We start from the raw sequence: 12296 nt of genomic DNA, 5'->3' as shown, positions 1-12296 counted from the left end.
AGACCCACTGATTCTTGTAATACAACATTAAAGCTGTCGTTACACTACTTTTATAGAAATTTCAGAGTGATCTGAAACAGTCAGTTTTGTGCACTAAGATACCATGACAGAATTGTCGGTAATCTGTGCTGTTCTTGTACTGCGCAGATGACACCATGGGCAAAAACGTGATCTATTTAACCATAAAGACTCCATAGTAGTTCATGGTCATATGCTGCATGCATGTGTTAGTTAGCAATCACCACATTATCACTTCTTTTAGCTTTTCTTGGATTTACCTGCTGATTTAAAATTACAATTTCAGTGAATGTTGGTTTCTGGCAACAGAAAACGAAAACTTGTGATTTCCATCAAAATTTTCTGAGGCATTTAGTTCTTTGGCAACCCCTTTGGAAAATGCCAGGATGAGCCACTTCCAGTCTGAGTATTTAGCCAGTTAGACACCTCTTTTTATTTGTGATTGATAACCTTGCCACAGGGAGCCTTAAATGCCAGTGGCCTTAATGGCCTCAAATGCCGCTATCTTAACTGCAAATGACATTGATAGCAAATGTTCAAGCACCACTGTACCAAGGAAAATTATAACTTGGTTTATCTTTGTTTATGTCCTTGGAGAATACATTAAAAAATATCAATATGAGTAAACAAAAATAATACAGCAATTAATTTTTGATGAGTTTGTTGAATTATCTGCACATAAAATCTCAGTCAAGTGTTTCGAAAATACCACTAATTTTTTTCGTTAAATTTATTGCACTTTTAAAGCTGAATTTTGATGTATCAAATTCAGGGTATCACAAATGATATGTTGGGCTTTGTTGGGTTAAATCTTAGTGCTGTTAGCACTGAGCAGAGTATTGAAAAATCAACGCTTTATCAAGTGTGCACCATTGTTCCCGTGTTTGTGTTGAGCAGGACACTTACTAGATGACCTTAAACAAACACTTAACAAGGACCGTTATGACTTTCTTTTTTTGAAAGAAATACTTTTTCACGCATCAGAAGTCTTTGGCAGTGACATCATAAATCATTGGGCTATACTTTAGTTTCGCGTCCTTCAAAATTACAGGCGTTATTTTTCTTCAACCACACTGTCTTTAGATTCAACAGTTGTGGACATGTGTGCTCTCTGACGCGTTACAGCAATCCTTGCTTTAAAAAACAAACAAAAAAAGAACTTAACTTTGTTTAGTGACCTTATTGGCAAATTTAAGCAATATATAAGCTTTCTGAAAACTGTCAATTTATGCCAAGCTTCTGTGATCGGCGGTAGTATTGTCATAATTTCATCTAGTGACATGAAACGCGCATTTGCAAAACCGACTCTGAAATTGGTGGCATTAGGGAACACAATACCCATGCCACGCAGGCACAAAAGATGACATTAATTGATTAGTCATTCGCATGGTGCCAAATGAACATGCTTAACAGCATTAAAGCTTAATGAAACTTGCAGCATCCTCGTGCGCTTTCAACTCATTTCGCTGTTGCATGCATACACTGTGTACTGGCGCTCTAAATGTTAACAGTTGCGGCTGCACAAACATAAATTTCTACGTAAAATATTTACCAGCTAAATAATTTTCTGGCATTGCTGCACTCATTTCAGCTATCAACATTGCAGCATTTAATGTCACTAAGACTGCGTGTGTGGTACGAACTTGATGTTAAGGTCCTGGCCACTTAATGACAAACCTCACCCATGTGGCCTTTGATGTCGTTAACCTTACCCATGTAACACTGGTACAGACTGCAGTCCTCAAGTATGAGGCAAGCCATTAACAAGCTCCCCCCGTGTGTTGGGACTCTCATTGTTTAATTGCAGGGCATGCCTTGAGGCAAAACTACCTTTCCTGTACTCCCTGCCAATACTGCTTTGGCAACTAAGAACAAAGCTTTGTCCTTTACATGCTTTGACTTCTGGCAAACAAAGGTTTGCACCAAGTGTGCCGCTACTGTCTTGAAACGAACACATAACAACGAAAGGGCACAAGGAAGGCGTGCCAACAATCTTACACACCAGAACATTTAATGGATGGATTATTGGTGAGCTATTCCAGATGTGAAGCAACAGTACAGACTGTGTGGTCTATTGGTGCTCCTTGTAAATGTTGCAAAGTGTGTTCCATGTACATGTTTGAAGAATTTATCCCCACCTCGAAAACACTGCTACATGTCCTACATTGAGAAGGAAAACAAAATTTGGTTGTGACCTTTTGGAAGAGCCATGTTTGATAAAATATGCATGTTTCATTATTTACATTAGCAAATGCTTCACATGCAGTTGATAAAGTATCATTGCTCACGCATCAATTGCCAACAAGTTTGTCTGGGAAAAAGAAAATGTTTTCTCCTCTTGCAGCCAGTACACCAAAGTGAGAGCTGCACTGTTACGGCCACAGGTAGAAATTCACCTCTCAATTCTAGCTCCTTCATCAATCAGCTTTTGTGGGCACTTGTAGAGCTAAAAAAAACTTATAAAAATATGCACCATAGCCTTACTTGCTAAAAAGCTGCTTCAGAAGCCATTTGTTATGCTTTTCAGTGGCTGTATGACGTAACATTCCTCTCATTTTTTATTATTTTTGCCTTGCATCATTCGTTGGCATGACGCCAGGTCTTCTTTATCACTATTATTCGCAACTGGCCGTGACAGATGATAAAAAAAATGAATAGAATTGACAAGGAATCCTTGTATTCATTGTTTTCTTTTTTGGCTGTTGTTCTCCATTCACACAATTTCACTACTTAGAGCTACATTATGAGCTGTGATGGGTCTTTCACCTTTGCCACAAATTTACACAACACAACCGCATAAATGCTTGTCCCAATGCTAATGCAATGTACTTCTGCTAAGCAATAAAAACTTTAGGCACCCCAGCCATTTGACAACTCAAACGGTCTGCATAATGTGTTTTCTTTTCTTGCAAACACGCTGCACCCTCCCTGTACGCCTACAGAACACTGCCGTCGATTAACTGCAACATGACAGGGTCAACCTTTGGGTTGTCCCATGATGATAGATCCTTTGGTTAACTGTTACATGACAAAATAATCCATTTGGTTAATGGTCACATGACAAGATAGTCTTGTCGGTTAACTGCCATGTGACAAGATAACCCTTTTGGTCATGGTGTACTATCGCCACAAATTCAAATGCAGTAAATTATGAAACTGCTCCCATGTGTCACTATGTTTGCAGCTTCACCTGCATTTGTAACAGTGGCCCAATTCACAATCCAAGACGCACACTTACTAATCTATGCTTAGAAACCAGCTAGATTGCATGTCGAACTTACAACTTGCGCCATAACAGGAGTTATGATCAGTTGCTTCTTGTTTGTATTCTGAGTTGTGCAATGGTACACATTTGCGTATATGATTTGTTTTTGCCTTAGAATGACTTCTTTGACAAGCATTCTGTCTTAACAACATTTCAATATGGGATCAGGTCAGGCTGCTCGACTGAAACTGCTCCTCTTAAACAAAAAAAAGACTAATTTTAAAAAACATAGAGGCAAGGAAACTAACACTGGGACTATTCCTAAATTTCTCAAAAGCTTTCGACAGGATTAACCACGGGACACTATTACAAACATTTAGTTATGGTACATGTGGAATTGTTTTAGACTTCATTAAAAGTTACATAACCAAGAGAAAGAGTGGGTATCATTAAATAGGAAATTATCTTCGCTTAAACTTAAGCAGGTTTTGCCTCAAGGTAGCACATTGGGGCCACTTCTATTTATCATTTACATAGATGACACTGTAAATATTGATGATTCAACTAACTATATTACATATGCAGATGATACCAAGTGATTCTTTTGAGGAACTAAAGATGATGAACTCATAAATTCGGCATACTAAGGAAAATATGTAACTGTTCGGTAAAGAACTCTCTTCAGTTAAATTGCTCCAAAACAAAGGCGGTTCTCTTTAGAGCGAAGTCTTCACCTTGCGAGTGCTTCACACTCAACGACACGAAAACAGAACTTTCTGCTATAGCTAAAACATTCGGTGTTATCTTTCATAAACTGATGCTATGGGACCACCATACAGATTACCTACAAAATAAACTTAGTAAAGCTTTAGATATATTGTGCAGATGCCAGATATCACTACTGATATTCCAGCAGAACTTTTTGTTGGGCTAGCTGGTGCATGTTACTGAGGTATTAAAGTGCCAAACAGACGACACAAAAGAGACATGGACGAGCGCTCACATACACATCACATACACGTGATGTATTCCTCAAGTTTAAAACTTTACGAGTAAACCCTCTTTGCGAATATAAACTTATGCATTCCTTAAATGTGAGATGAGTAAGGGTACTACTCATATCAGAAACATTGCAAACCTGCATTAGAAGCCAGCTTTTTGCCTAAATCGATGCACTGGGCAGTTGCGTGCCCATGCACTAATTACGGCCTTCAAACACTTTCCTGCTGTCTTCCCTCGACACTTAACAAATATAAACGAAGTGATGGAAACATATGTAAAGTATCTAAAAACACATTACTGTGAATACTTCTGTGAATGTTAACTTTCTTGTGTGTCACTTGAAAAGTATTTCTTTACCGTTTTAAAGTTAGTATTTCTGCTCTTGCTGTACGATGTTGTTTTTTTTATCTTGCTACAAGTATGTATAATGAATATGTTGCCATGTTGCCGCTTGTTGTTCATGGGGAGGTGGGACCAGTCAAGCTGCAGTTATGCAGCTTTTAACCCGCCATCCCCACCGCTTATGTACATCAGTGTACATAAGTGGTAAATAAGCTTCTCTTCTATATGCAATAGAGGAGAAAAAAAATGTGGGCGTTGAGCTATCGGTCAAATGAACCCTCTGCTTACTCATTATAACTCCAGTTCACTTCAAACTGCAGAGTACTGCTGTGCATGGCCACTTTGCTAAGGCACTGCCGTGTTTGAATGTTAAATGCGTCATGTCCTGTCAGCAGCAGTGAAAATAGGTTTTCATTCATCATAATTTCCGCAGCCAATACCCAACTTGTGCATGCAGTTTGAACTATTGATTCAAACATTTTTTTATGATAAAAAGAAATGTGTCCACTACTGTACACTAAACTGAAACTTAATTACTGTAATTACAACAAACTCATTAGGAAATGCGCAAATAATCGTTCTACCATCTTCAATTGCAGTGCGTCACAATTCACGACTGAAGGGGTTAAGTAGCGGCTCATGTCATGCTTTTGTTTATATTATGACTATCACTTTGAGGATGCAGCACCTAAATGCAACTCAAGAGAGTGCATTGTCTGCACCATCCAAGCTGATGCTATGCAAGATGAGACAAGCTAAAATGCAGCCACGCAAGAGTAGACACACAGCGTACCAAAATTGTAATTTTATGACAATATCACAGCACCAGCTACATTTCTGCTACAACTGCAGAAAACACCTTTTTTTTTTTTCTGTTAGCATCGTATCCACGTGACGCTGTTCATCAAGAATGTTGCAGTTATGAGCTGTCCAATTTTATTAAGGGCTGACACAAATGCCCATTAGTTCTCATCTGAATGGTGCATTTTATTACTCGTCAATGGCTCCGTCTACTAGGAGTTTCCAGAGATGTGGTTTGATTGCGGGCAAGTGATGTAATTTTCAGTACTGCTCCTTCAGAAACTTCCTGATGGCCTCGAAAAAGTTCAGGAAATGATGGATGTTGTGCAAGTTTAGCAACACGAACGCCAGCATTTCCCCCGCGTTTAGCAAATGGTTGACGTAGGCCCGCGTAAAATGTCTGCATGCGTAACATGTACATCCCTCCAGGAGAGGAACAAACTGGTCCCTGTACTTGCAATCTTTCATGTCCAGCACAAGTTCGTGATCCAACAGGTCCCTCTCGAGCATCAGCGAGAGGCCCTTGTCATTGTCGCAGCTGCAGCAGAACGACAAAGCCATTCCATCATCGGTAACAGTGTTCGCGAACGACGTGTCAAAGACGTCTATGCCGCTCATAGCGGCCTTCAGTATGAATTCTGGCCGCAGTATGCCGTGCAGGAACCGCGGTTTGTCTTCGGGCAAAAACGAAATGACCTCCTCCAAGAGGCCATTCACCTCTTCGAACTTTAGGCTTCTCGACGCCGGGCCGTCGATGTGAAAGCCTTCGATGACGTATCCGTCGACGTCGCGCTTGGCGATCTCCTTCGCGGAGGTATGGCGGTGCTCTCTGCTGTAGCCGCCAACGACTGTTCCGAGAATGCAACTGTCGCGGAGGGCGCTTGACACAGATTTAGCAGCGACGCACTGATCCAGCAGGGAAGTTGTTCTTTCGACGGCGCGCTGAAGCCTTTTCCTCGTGGCATCCTTCGGCGTATCGCTGTCGCAAAGCGCTTGGTAGCAGGACGGCTTGAACGATTCCACGATGCGCATGAAACTGGGGACGTTCAGGTGAATGCGACCACCCTGATCCCAGATGGAAACGCCGGCCTTGTCGTTGAACCCAGACGGCGTCGCCTTCATGGGATCCTGAACCCTGATGAAAGCTGGATGCGTCGGCATGCCTGCGAACTTGGAAATTCCGGCGCCGAACTCCTGAACCGAGTTTGAGAAGTTGGCGATGGGAGGCAAGGGGAACAGCGCCGGGTGATGGTCGACGCCCTTGATCTTGTGGAGCATGTCGTACGTCAAGTGAGGAACGCTACCGGCTTGTGTGTACAGCAGGCACATCGGTGTGGAGAAGCGCTCAGCGTCGGAAGCGCCTTGGAGAGCCCAAATCTCGCCACAGCGGCCGCTGTTGCTTTTACAAGCGTGAGACACGGAAAAGCGCATTGCGTTGGCAGTGTCAAACGAAGTGCCACTCCAGCGTTCAAAACATAATATAGAAAACTCGTAACGCAGTCGACGAAAAACTTAAATGACAGAGTGAATGAATGAACGGCAGGCACGTGTTGCACGTAGCACCGTCCAAACGTCCGCTCACGAAATGCACATCACATTGGTGCAAGACGAAATAAGTCCACGCGAGAGGGAAGCCACCAAAGGTAAATCCGAACTTGTCTTACGTCTCGGTCAGTTAACAGTTTCAAATCAGCGCTGAAACATGTCACTGTAGGCGCGCATATTGGCACGTATACAATGCGGGCGCAGCCATATTGGGCATTGATGCCTTCGCAATGGTGCTTTTATCTGTTCACGCGTCCCACCGGCCACAGAAGCCGACAAGATGCGATGACCGTAGTTTTATCGGTGTATTTTCTGCTGACCATAGAGCTGCTGACGAACTGTTTGAGTGCGCGGTTACAGCTTGGTTACAGTGCGAAAAGGTGAACAGACTACCTCACGAAGTCGCAGGTGGTAGACGCTCAACTTTGACCAACTTACAGCTGCTGCCAGGCCTTACTTATCACGCCGTAGTGGGGGTCTCTGGACTGATTATGACCATCTGGGGATCTTTAACGTGCATCTAAACCTTCATATACGAGCGGTTTTGTATTTTGCCGCAACAAGATTCCTCGATCTTGAGTCCTCAAAGTTGAATGTAGTATAACTAGTTGTTTACTTATGCTTCCTTTAAATGAACCGGGATGAATTTTTCAGCTGCAAGGCTTTCTTTCCTAGAAACTCGTATACACATGCAGAGAGAGAATCCCAGCGCATGTTCTATAAATACGCCATTCTGCATAACGTGAAAGGAACATGGTCAAAAAGGACTGCCCATTTTCTTTAAGTGCCAATTTATATAAACTAATCCGTCCACATTAATTATCAATCACGTTTGATTATTATGAAATTTAAAAATTTGGATATTTTTTCGCGTCTGAGATTAGTACTTATCCAGTGACTTATCAATAAATCATATCAGGCTTTGCTAGAGTGTAGAATTAAGGTACAACTTTCAGTGTAGCCATTATAACAGTTGCTTGATGAATTTATTGACGCAAAAGCATCAAATGACTCATTGAATGAAAAAGCCTACATCCGGCGTCTGTAGCAGCGAAACAGCGCCTAAATTCCCATTGGCTTCGACGCCATGGCACAAGCGCGCCTGCATAGGGCAGAGTGGACGAAGGGGAACAACTACTGCCACAGCAGCGCGCCAGATGTTGTGCAAGGGGAACTTGGAGCGTATGAAAAGTCGCCCCCAACCCCACTTTTCAAGGAATCCAAGGAGCACATTTATTTTCAAGGAGTTTCAAGGGCCCTTGCATCTCTTTTTCCGAATTCAGCGGTTTTTGAGGTGGTATATGCACCCTGGCACCCAGGGTTCATACTCTCAAGAAACCAGGAAAGCATACACAAAACACTTGTAAATGCAGTGTTTTCTTTCTACATGCAACAAACTTTGCACATACATTAGACGTGTCTTTCCACCAAATGTGGAAAGACGCGTGTCTTATTTCTCCGAGGACGCCAGAAAACCTATTATGCATCTCATATTATGCAGGAAAGACGGAAAATAGTATTCAGTAATTATTTGTACAGCTAATAATTAAACTAGACAATTTAACTGTTCGCAACACATTGTCCTTATTATGCCCTCCATTTCTACTAAATGCGAACTCCAAGTGATATACACAGCTACCAGGACTTAAACATTTTGCATGATGGCTGTACAATGCTTTTGAGCACTTGCCTAAAATTGTTTTGCAAAACACTTAAGCACCTAGGGCCCTTGAAACTTCTCCAGGAAATCGCCTATAAAACGCAACGTGTTCCTTTGAAATGTCACTTGTGCAACGCATTCAGTTCCTTCTACAGGTTGAGCAAGTTTTGTACACGGTTCTTAAAATATGCTTTCAACACGCTTGAAGAAGTACTTTATAGGAAAAATTGCCAATTAACCTACACAGTTATCCCTTCTATTGTAAATCACCCACAAGATGTCCCCTCTTTCTACCGAATCTATAAATACAGAACCCCATCTATATCACTGAGATTAGGCAAGCCCCAATCATAGCCCTATACAGAGCAGCATGTCAGCGGTTATATACGCGCCGGCAAAATTCTGTTTTTCTAATAAAGAGCCCCCTCTCTCTCTCTCTGGCAGAGCTGCAAGACCTAGATGGTTCTAGTAACATTGGCTGCAGCCAGTGGCGTAGCCAGAAATTTCGTTCGGGGGGGGGGCTCACATTGCAGCTAGGCATCCTCCTAAGAGGAAAAATTAGGTCGGATGCTCCTATCTAAATACACGTAGAAGGAAAATTCGTTTTTCTCGGCAACCACTGCACCAAATTTGATTATATTTGTTGCATTTAAAAGAAAAACTTAAATTCGAGCGCCTGTTTGTTTCGAATTTTCGATTTATGTCGTCAATATTTTATTGAAAAGTGGCCCAAATCGAAAAGTTTCAGAAAACGAAACAATTAAGTTTATAAATCTGTAAATCAGCAATGAAAATTGATATCACAATTCCGTGAATTACACATAATATTACGTCTACAGCGGACAAAATTGATATGTTACACATGAGTCTCAAAAAATAAAGTATTATGGAAATACGGCTCTTGCAGAACTCTTGTACATAACATAACCAATTCATGTAAGATACAAATAGACATATCCTATTTGTCCGCTTTGAATGGTGTAGTGGGTGCCGTGTACAGAACAGCGATATCTGTTCTTGACGCAGAGCTCTTAATTCGTAAACTTCGTCCTATTTTTTTTCGAAGTTTCGAATTTTTCAAAATATTTTAAACAAAGTTCCGGCCCTAAATCGAAATTCCGCTTCCAACAGACACTAGAATTCAACTTACTCTCTCAAATGCAACAAATTTCATTAAAAGCGATTCAGGAGTTATCTCAGAAAAGCGTTTCTACGTTTTACATGTATCTAAATAGGCCGCGTCGGAGTTGCGCCCAAGCTAAGCTTCCTCTTAAATAATTTGACTAGGGATCAAATACAAGAATAATAACCTCATTGCCAAAGATGCTGCAAACGAATTCTTGAACGCTGCGCACTGTCAATACAAGTAAAATACATATTTTTTCATAAAATATTATATTCGTATGTGCCAAAAATCGTGCCCAACGTAACTGATGTCAATGCTTCCATGTTTTTGTCTATTTAATAATAAAGAAAATATCACATGAACTTTAGAACTACATCAGTTCGAAATCAGCAAAGCAGTGCATGTCGCTGATATGAAAAATGTAAAGGCCATGAAATGAACAAGTTGAGGACAAATATGTTAATGAAACTTTGTCATTCAAGGTCCTTGTTTACATCCTTGCACATATGCAACGGCCAGTGAAAAATCTCAATGACGCTGTCATTTGTTCCAATGAATTACGCAGAAACATCTATCACAGGTCGTGTATCGTGAGTAATTGCACCGAAATTATACTGGCAGCAGAGAGCACGTATCAGAAGCAGGAGTTCTGCAGAGTATACGAGGGTGAGTCAAATGAAAGTGAGCCAATGCAAATATATGACAAACGAGGTACTTTATTTAAAGTAGCCTCCATGAGCATTTAGACATTTAGACGTTTCTCTCATTGACAAACGAGTCGCGTAATTCCAGTCTCATAAAGCTCCTTGGGTTGCTGCTTCAAAACGTCTGCAACTGACTTTCACGTCATCGTCCGAGACGAATCTGGTTCCCATGAGCTGTTTTTTCGGTTGCCCCAAAATGTGGAAGTCGCAAGGCGACAGATCTGAGTTGTATGGCGGATATTGCAGCATTTCCCACATGAACTTCAGTTTTATATTAACCACATCAGCGACTTGGAGATGGGCATTGTCGTGGAACAAGATGAACCCATTCGTCAATTTTTCACGTAGTTTGTTCTTGACTGCGACACGCAGGCGATCCGGCGTTTCACAATATCGTAAACAAGTGATAGTCTCTCAAGATTCAGTAAATTCTATCAGTAATGGCCCCTGACGATCGAAAAATAAAAGTCAACAACACCTTTCCGGCGGAAATGGTGGCCTTTGCTTTCTTTGGGGGTGGTGAATTCAAGTGTTTCCATTGTAAGCTTTGCCGTCGTGTTTCAGGCTCGTAGTAGTGGCACCATGGTTCGTCCTCGATCACACTTGCAGACAAGAAATCGTCACCCTTATTGTAATACCGGATCAGATGAGTAAAGGCAGCGCCGAACTTCTCCGTATTCTGGCGGAGATTCAAAATCTTGGGCATCCATTGCGCACACAAGAGCCGATAACCGAGATGTTCATGAATTATGGCGTCAATGGTGACGGTGAACCGAACCGTGACTGATGTTCACACGCTCTGCCAGTTCATCGATGCTTATTCTCCGTTCTTGTGTCATCAGCTCATCAACCTTTGAAATTTTGTTAGGGGTGATCGCACGATGGCTTTGTCCCTGTCTGGGATCGTCTTTGCAACTTTCACGTCCTTCTTTGAACCGTTTGTTCTAACGCTTCACAGTGGCCAATGAAATGCAATGTTCAATCTACATGGCAGCCACACGATGAGTAATTTCTTTTCGGGAAACACCTTCAGCTGTCAAAAAGCTCACGGCACCACGCTGCTCAACTTCTGGAGCATCCATTACGTCACGCAACCATGTTCAACCAAGTTTATGAGCGCATTAAAGAACATTTACGCTCACACCTGCGTGCCACTTTTGTAAATGAAGGATGCCTGCGTGCTACGCGCAGTCCTTGCAGATAATGAACAGAACCATCATTGCGCGGGGTGGGTAGGCTCACTTTCATTTGACTCGCCCTCGTACATTAGAAATGCGAAGATACAATGGAATATACAAATGCTAAGATACAGCTTGATAAAGGGCAAAAAATTGCCACTGGAAACAAAGTTCACTGCACGTATACACAAAACCTCGCAACAACATATCTAAACATACGTATAAGTTTCCAATAAATCTACGTATCTAAGAAATCATGGTATATAATGGGTCAAACAAGGCAAATAAACATGTTGCGCAATCACAGATTCACAGAATCCTAATCCCGCCCCAATTCCATCCACTCCCCCGATGTATCACGCGCGACGGAAGGCGCGGCGCGCTTGCTCCCCGCTTTTCTTCTTTGCGCACACAAGACTGAGCGACCATCATCGGTTCACCCATCCCCTCCCCCCCCCCCCCCCCCCCCACACACACACGCTTTCACTCGCACATACAGCATGCGGCGCGCGGTCACGATGTTATCGCCCTTAGACTTTATGCAGAATATGAGGGTGCCGGCGACGGCAGGAATGTGCTATGAGTCTCCATATAATTGCTATCGCAATAATATAATGAGCATCCGGCAGCTGAAGCGTCCCATGGTCCATTACTTTCCGCAAAAGAAGTAACAAAATAGAACTTTCACCATGCAACAATTCGCTGCGCCGCAACA

The 12296-nt window shown here is 42.1% G+C and overlaps 1 protein-coding gene across 1 annotated transcript; it reads right to left on the bottom strand.

The window, feature by feature from the left end:
• Positions 1-5357: 5357 nt before the first annotated feature.
• Positions 5358-7397, bottom strand: LOC135916254 (queuine tRNA-ribosyltransferase accessory subunit 2). Its single transcript, XM_065449576.1, has one exon. It carries the CDS (start codon positions 6797-6799, stop codon positions 5630-5632), a length of 1170 nt encoding a protein of 389 aa, XP_065305648.1. The 5' UTR covers positions 6800-7397; the 3' UTR covers positions 5358-5629.
• Between the last annotated feature and the right edge of the window lie 4899 nt (positions 7398-12296).

This window comes from Dermacentor albipictus, chromosome 5 (genome assembly GCF_038994185.2).
Source record: "Dermacentor albipictus isolate Rhodes 1998 colony chromosome 5, USDA_Dalb.pri_finalv2, whole genome shotgun sequence".
Lineage (NCBI taxonomy): Eukaryota > Metazoa > Arthropoda > Arachnida > Ixodida > Ixodidae > Dermacentor > Dermacentor albipictus.
Note: the sequence above shows the minus strand (reverse complement) of the source record. Positions and strands in the feature narration are given on the sequence as shown.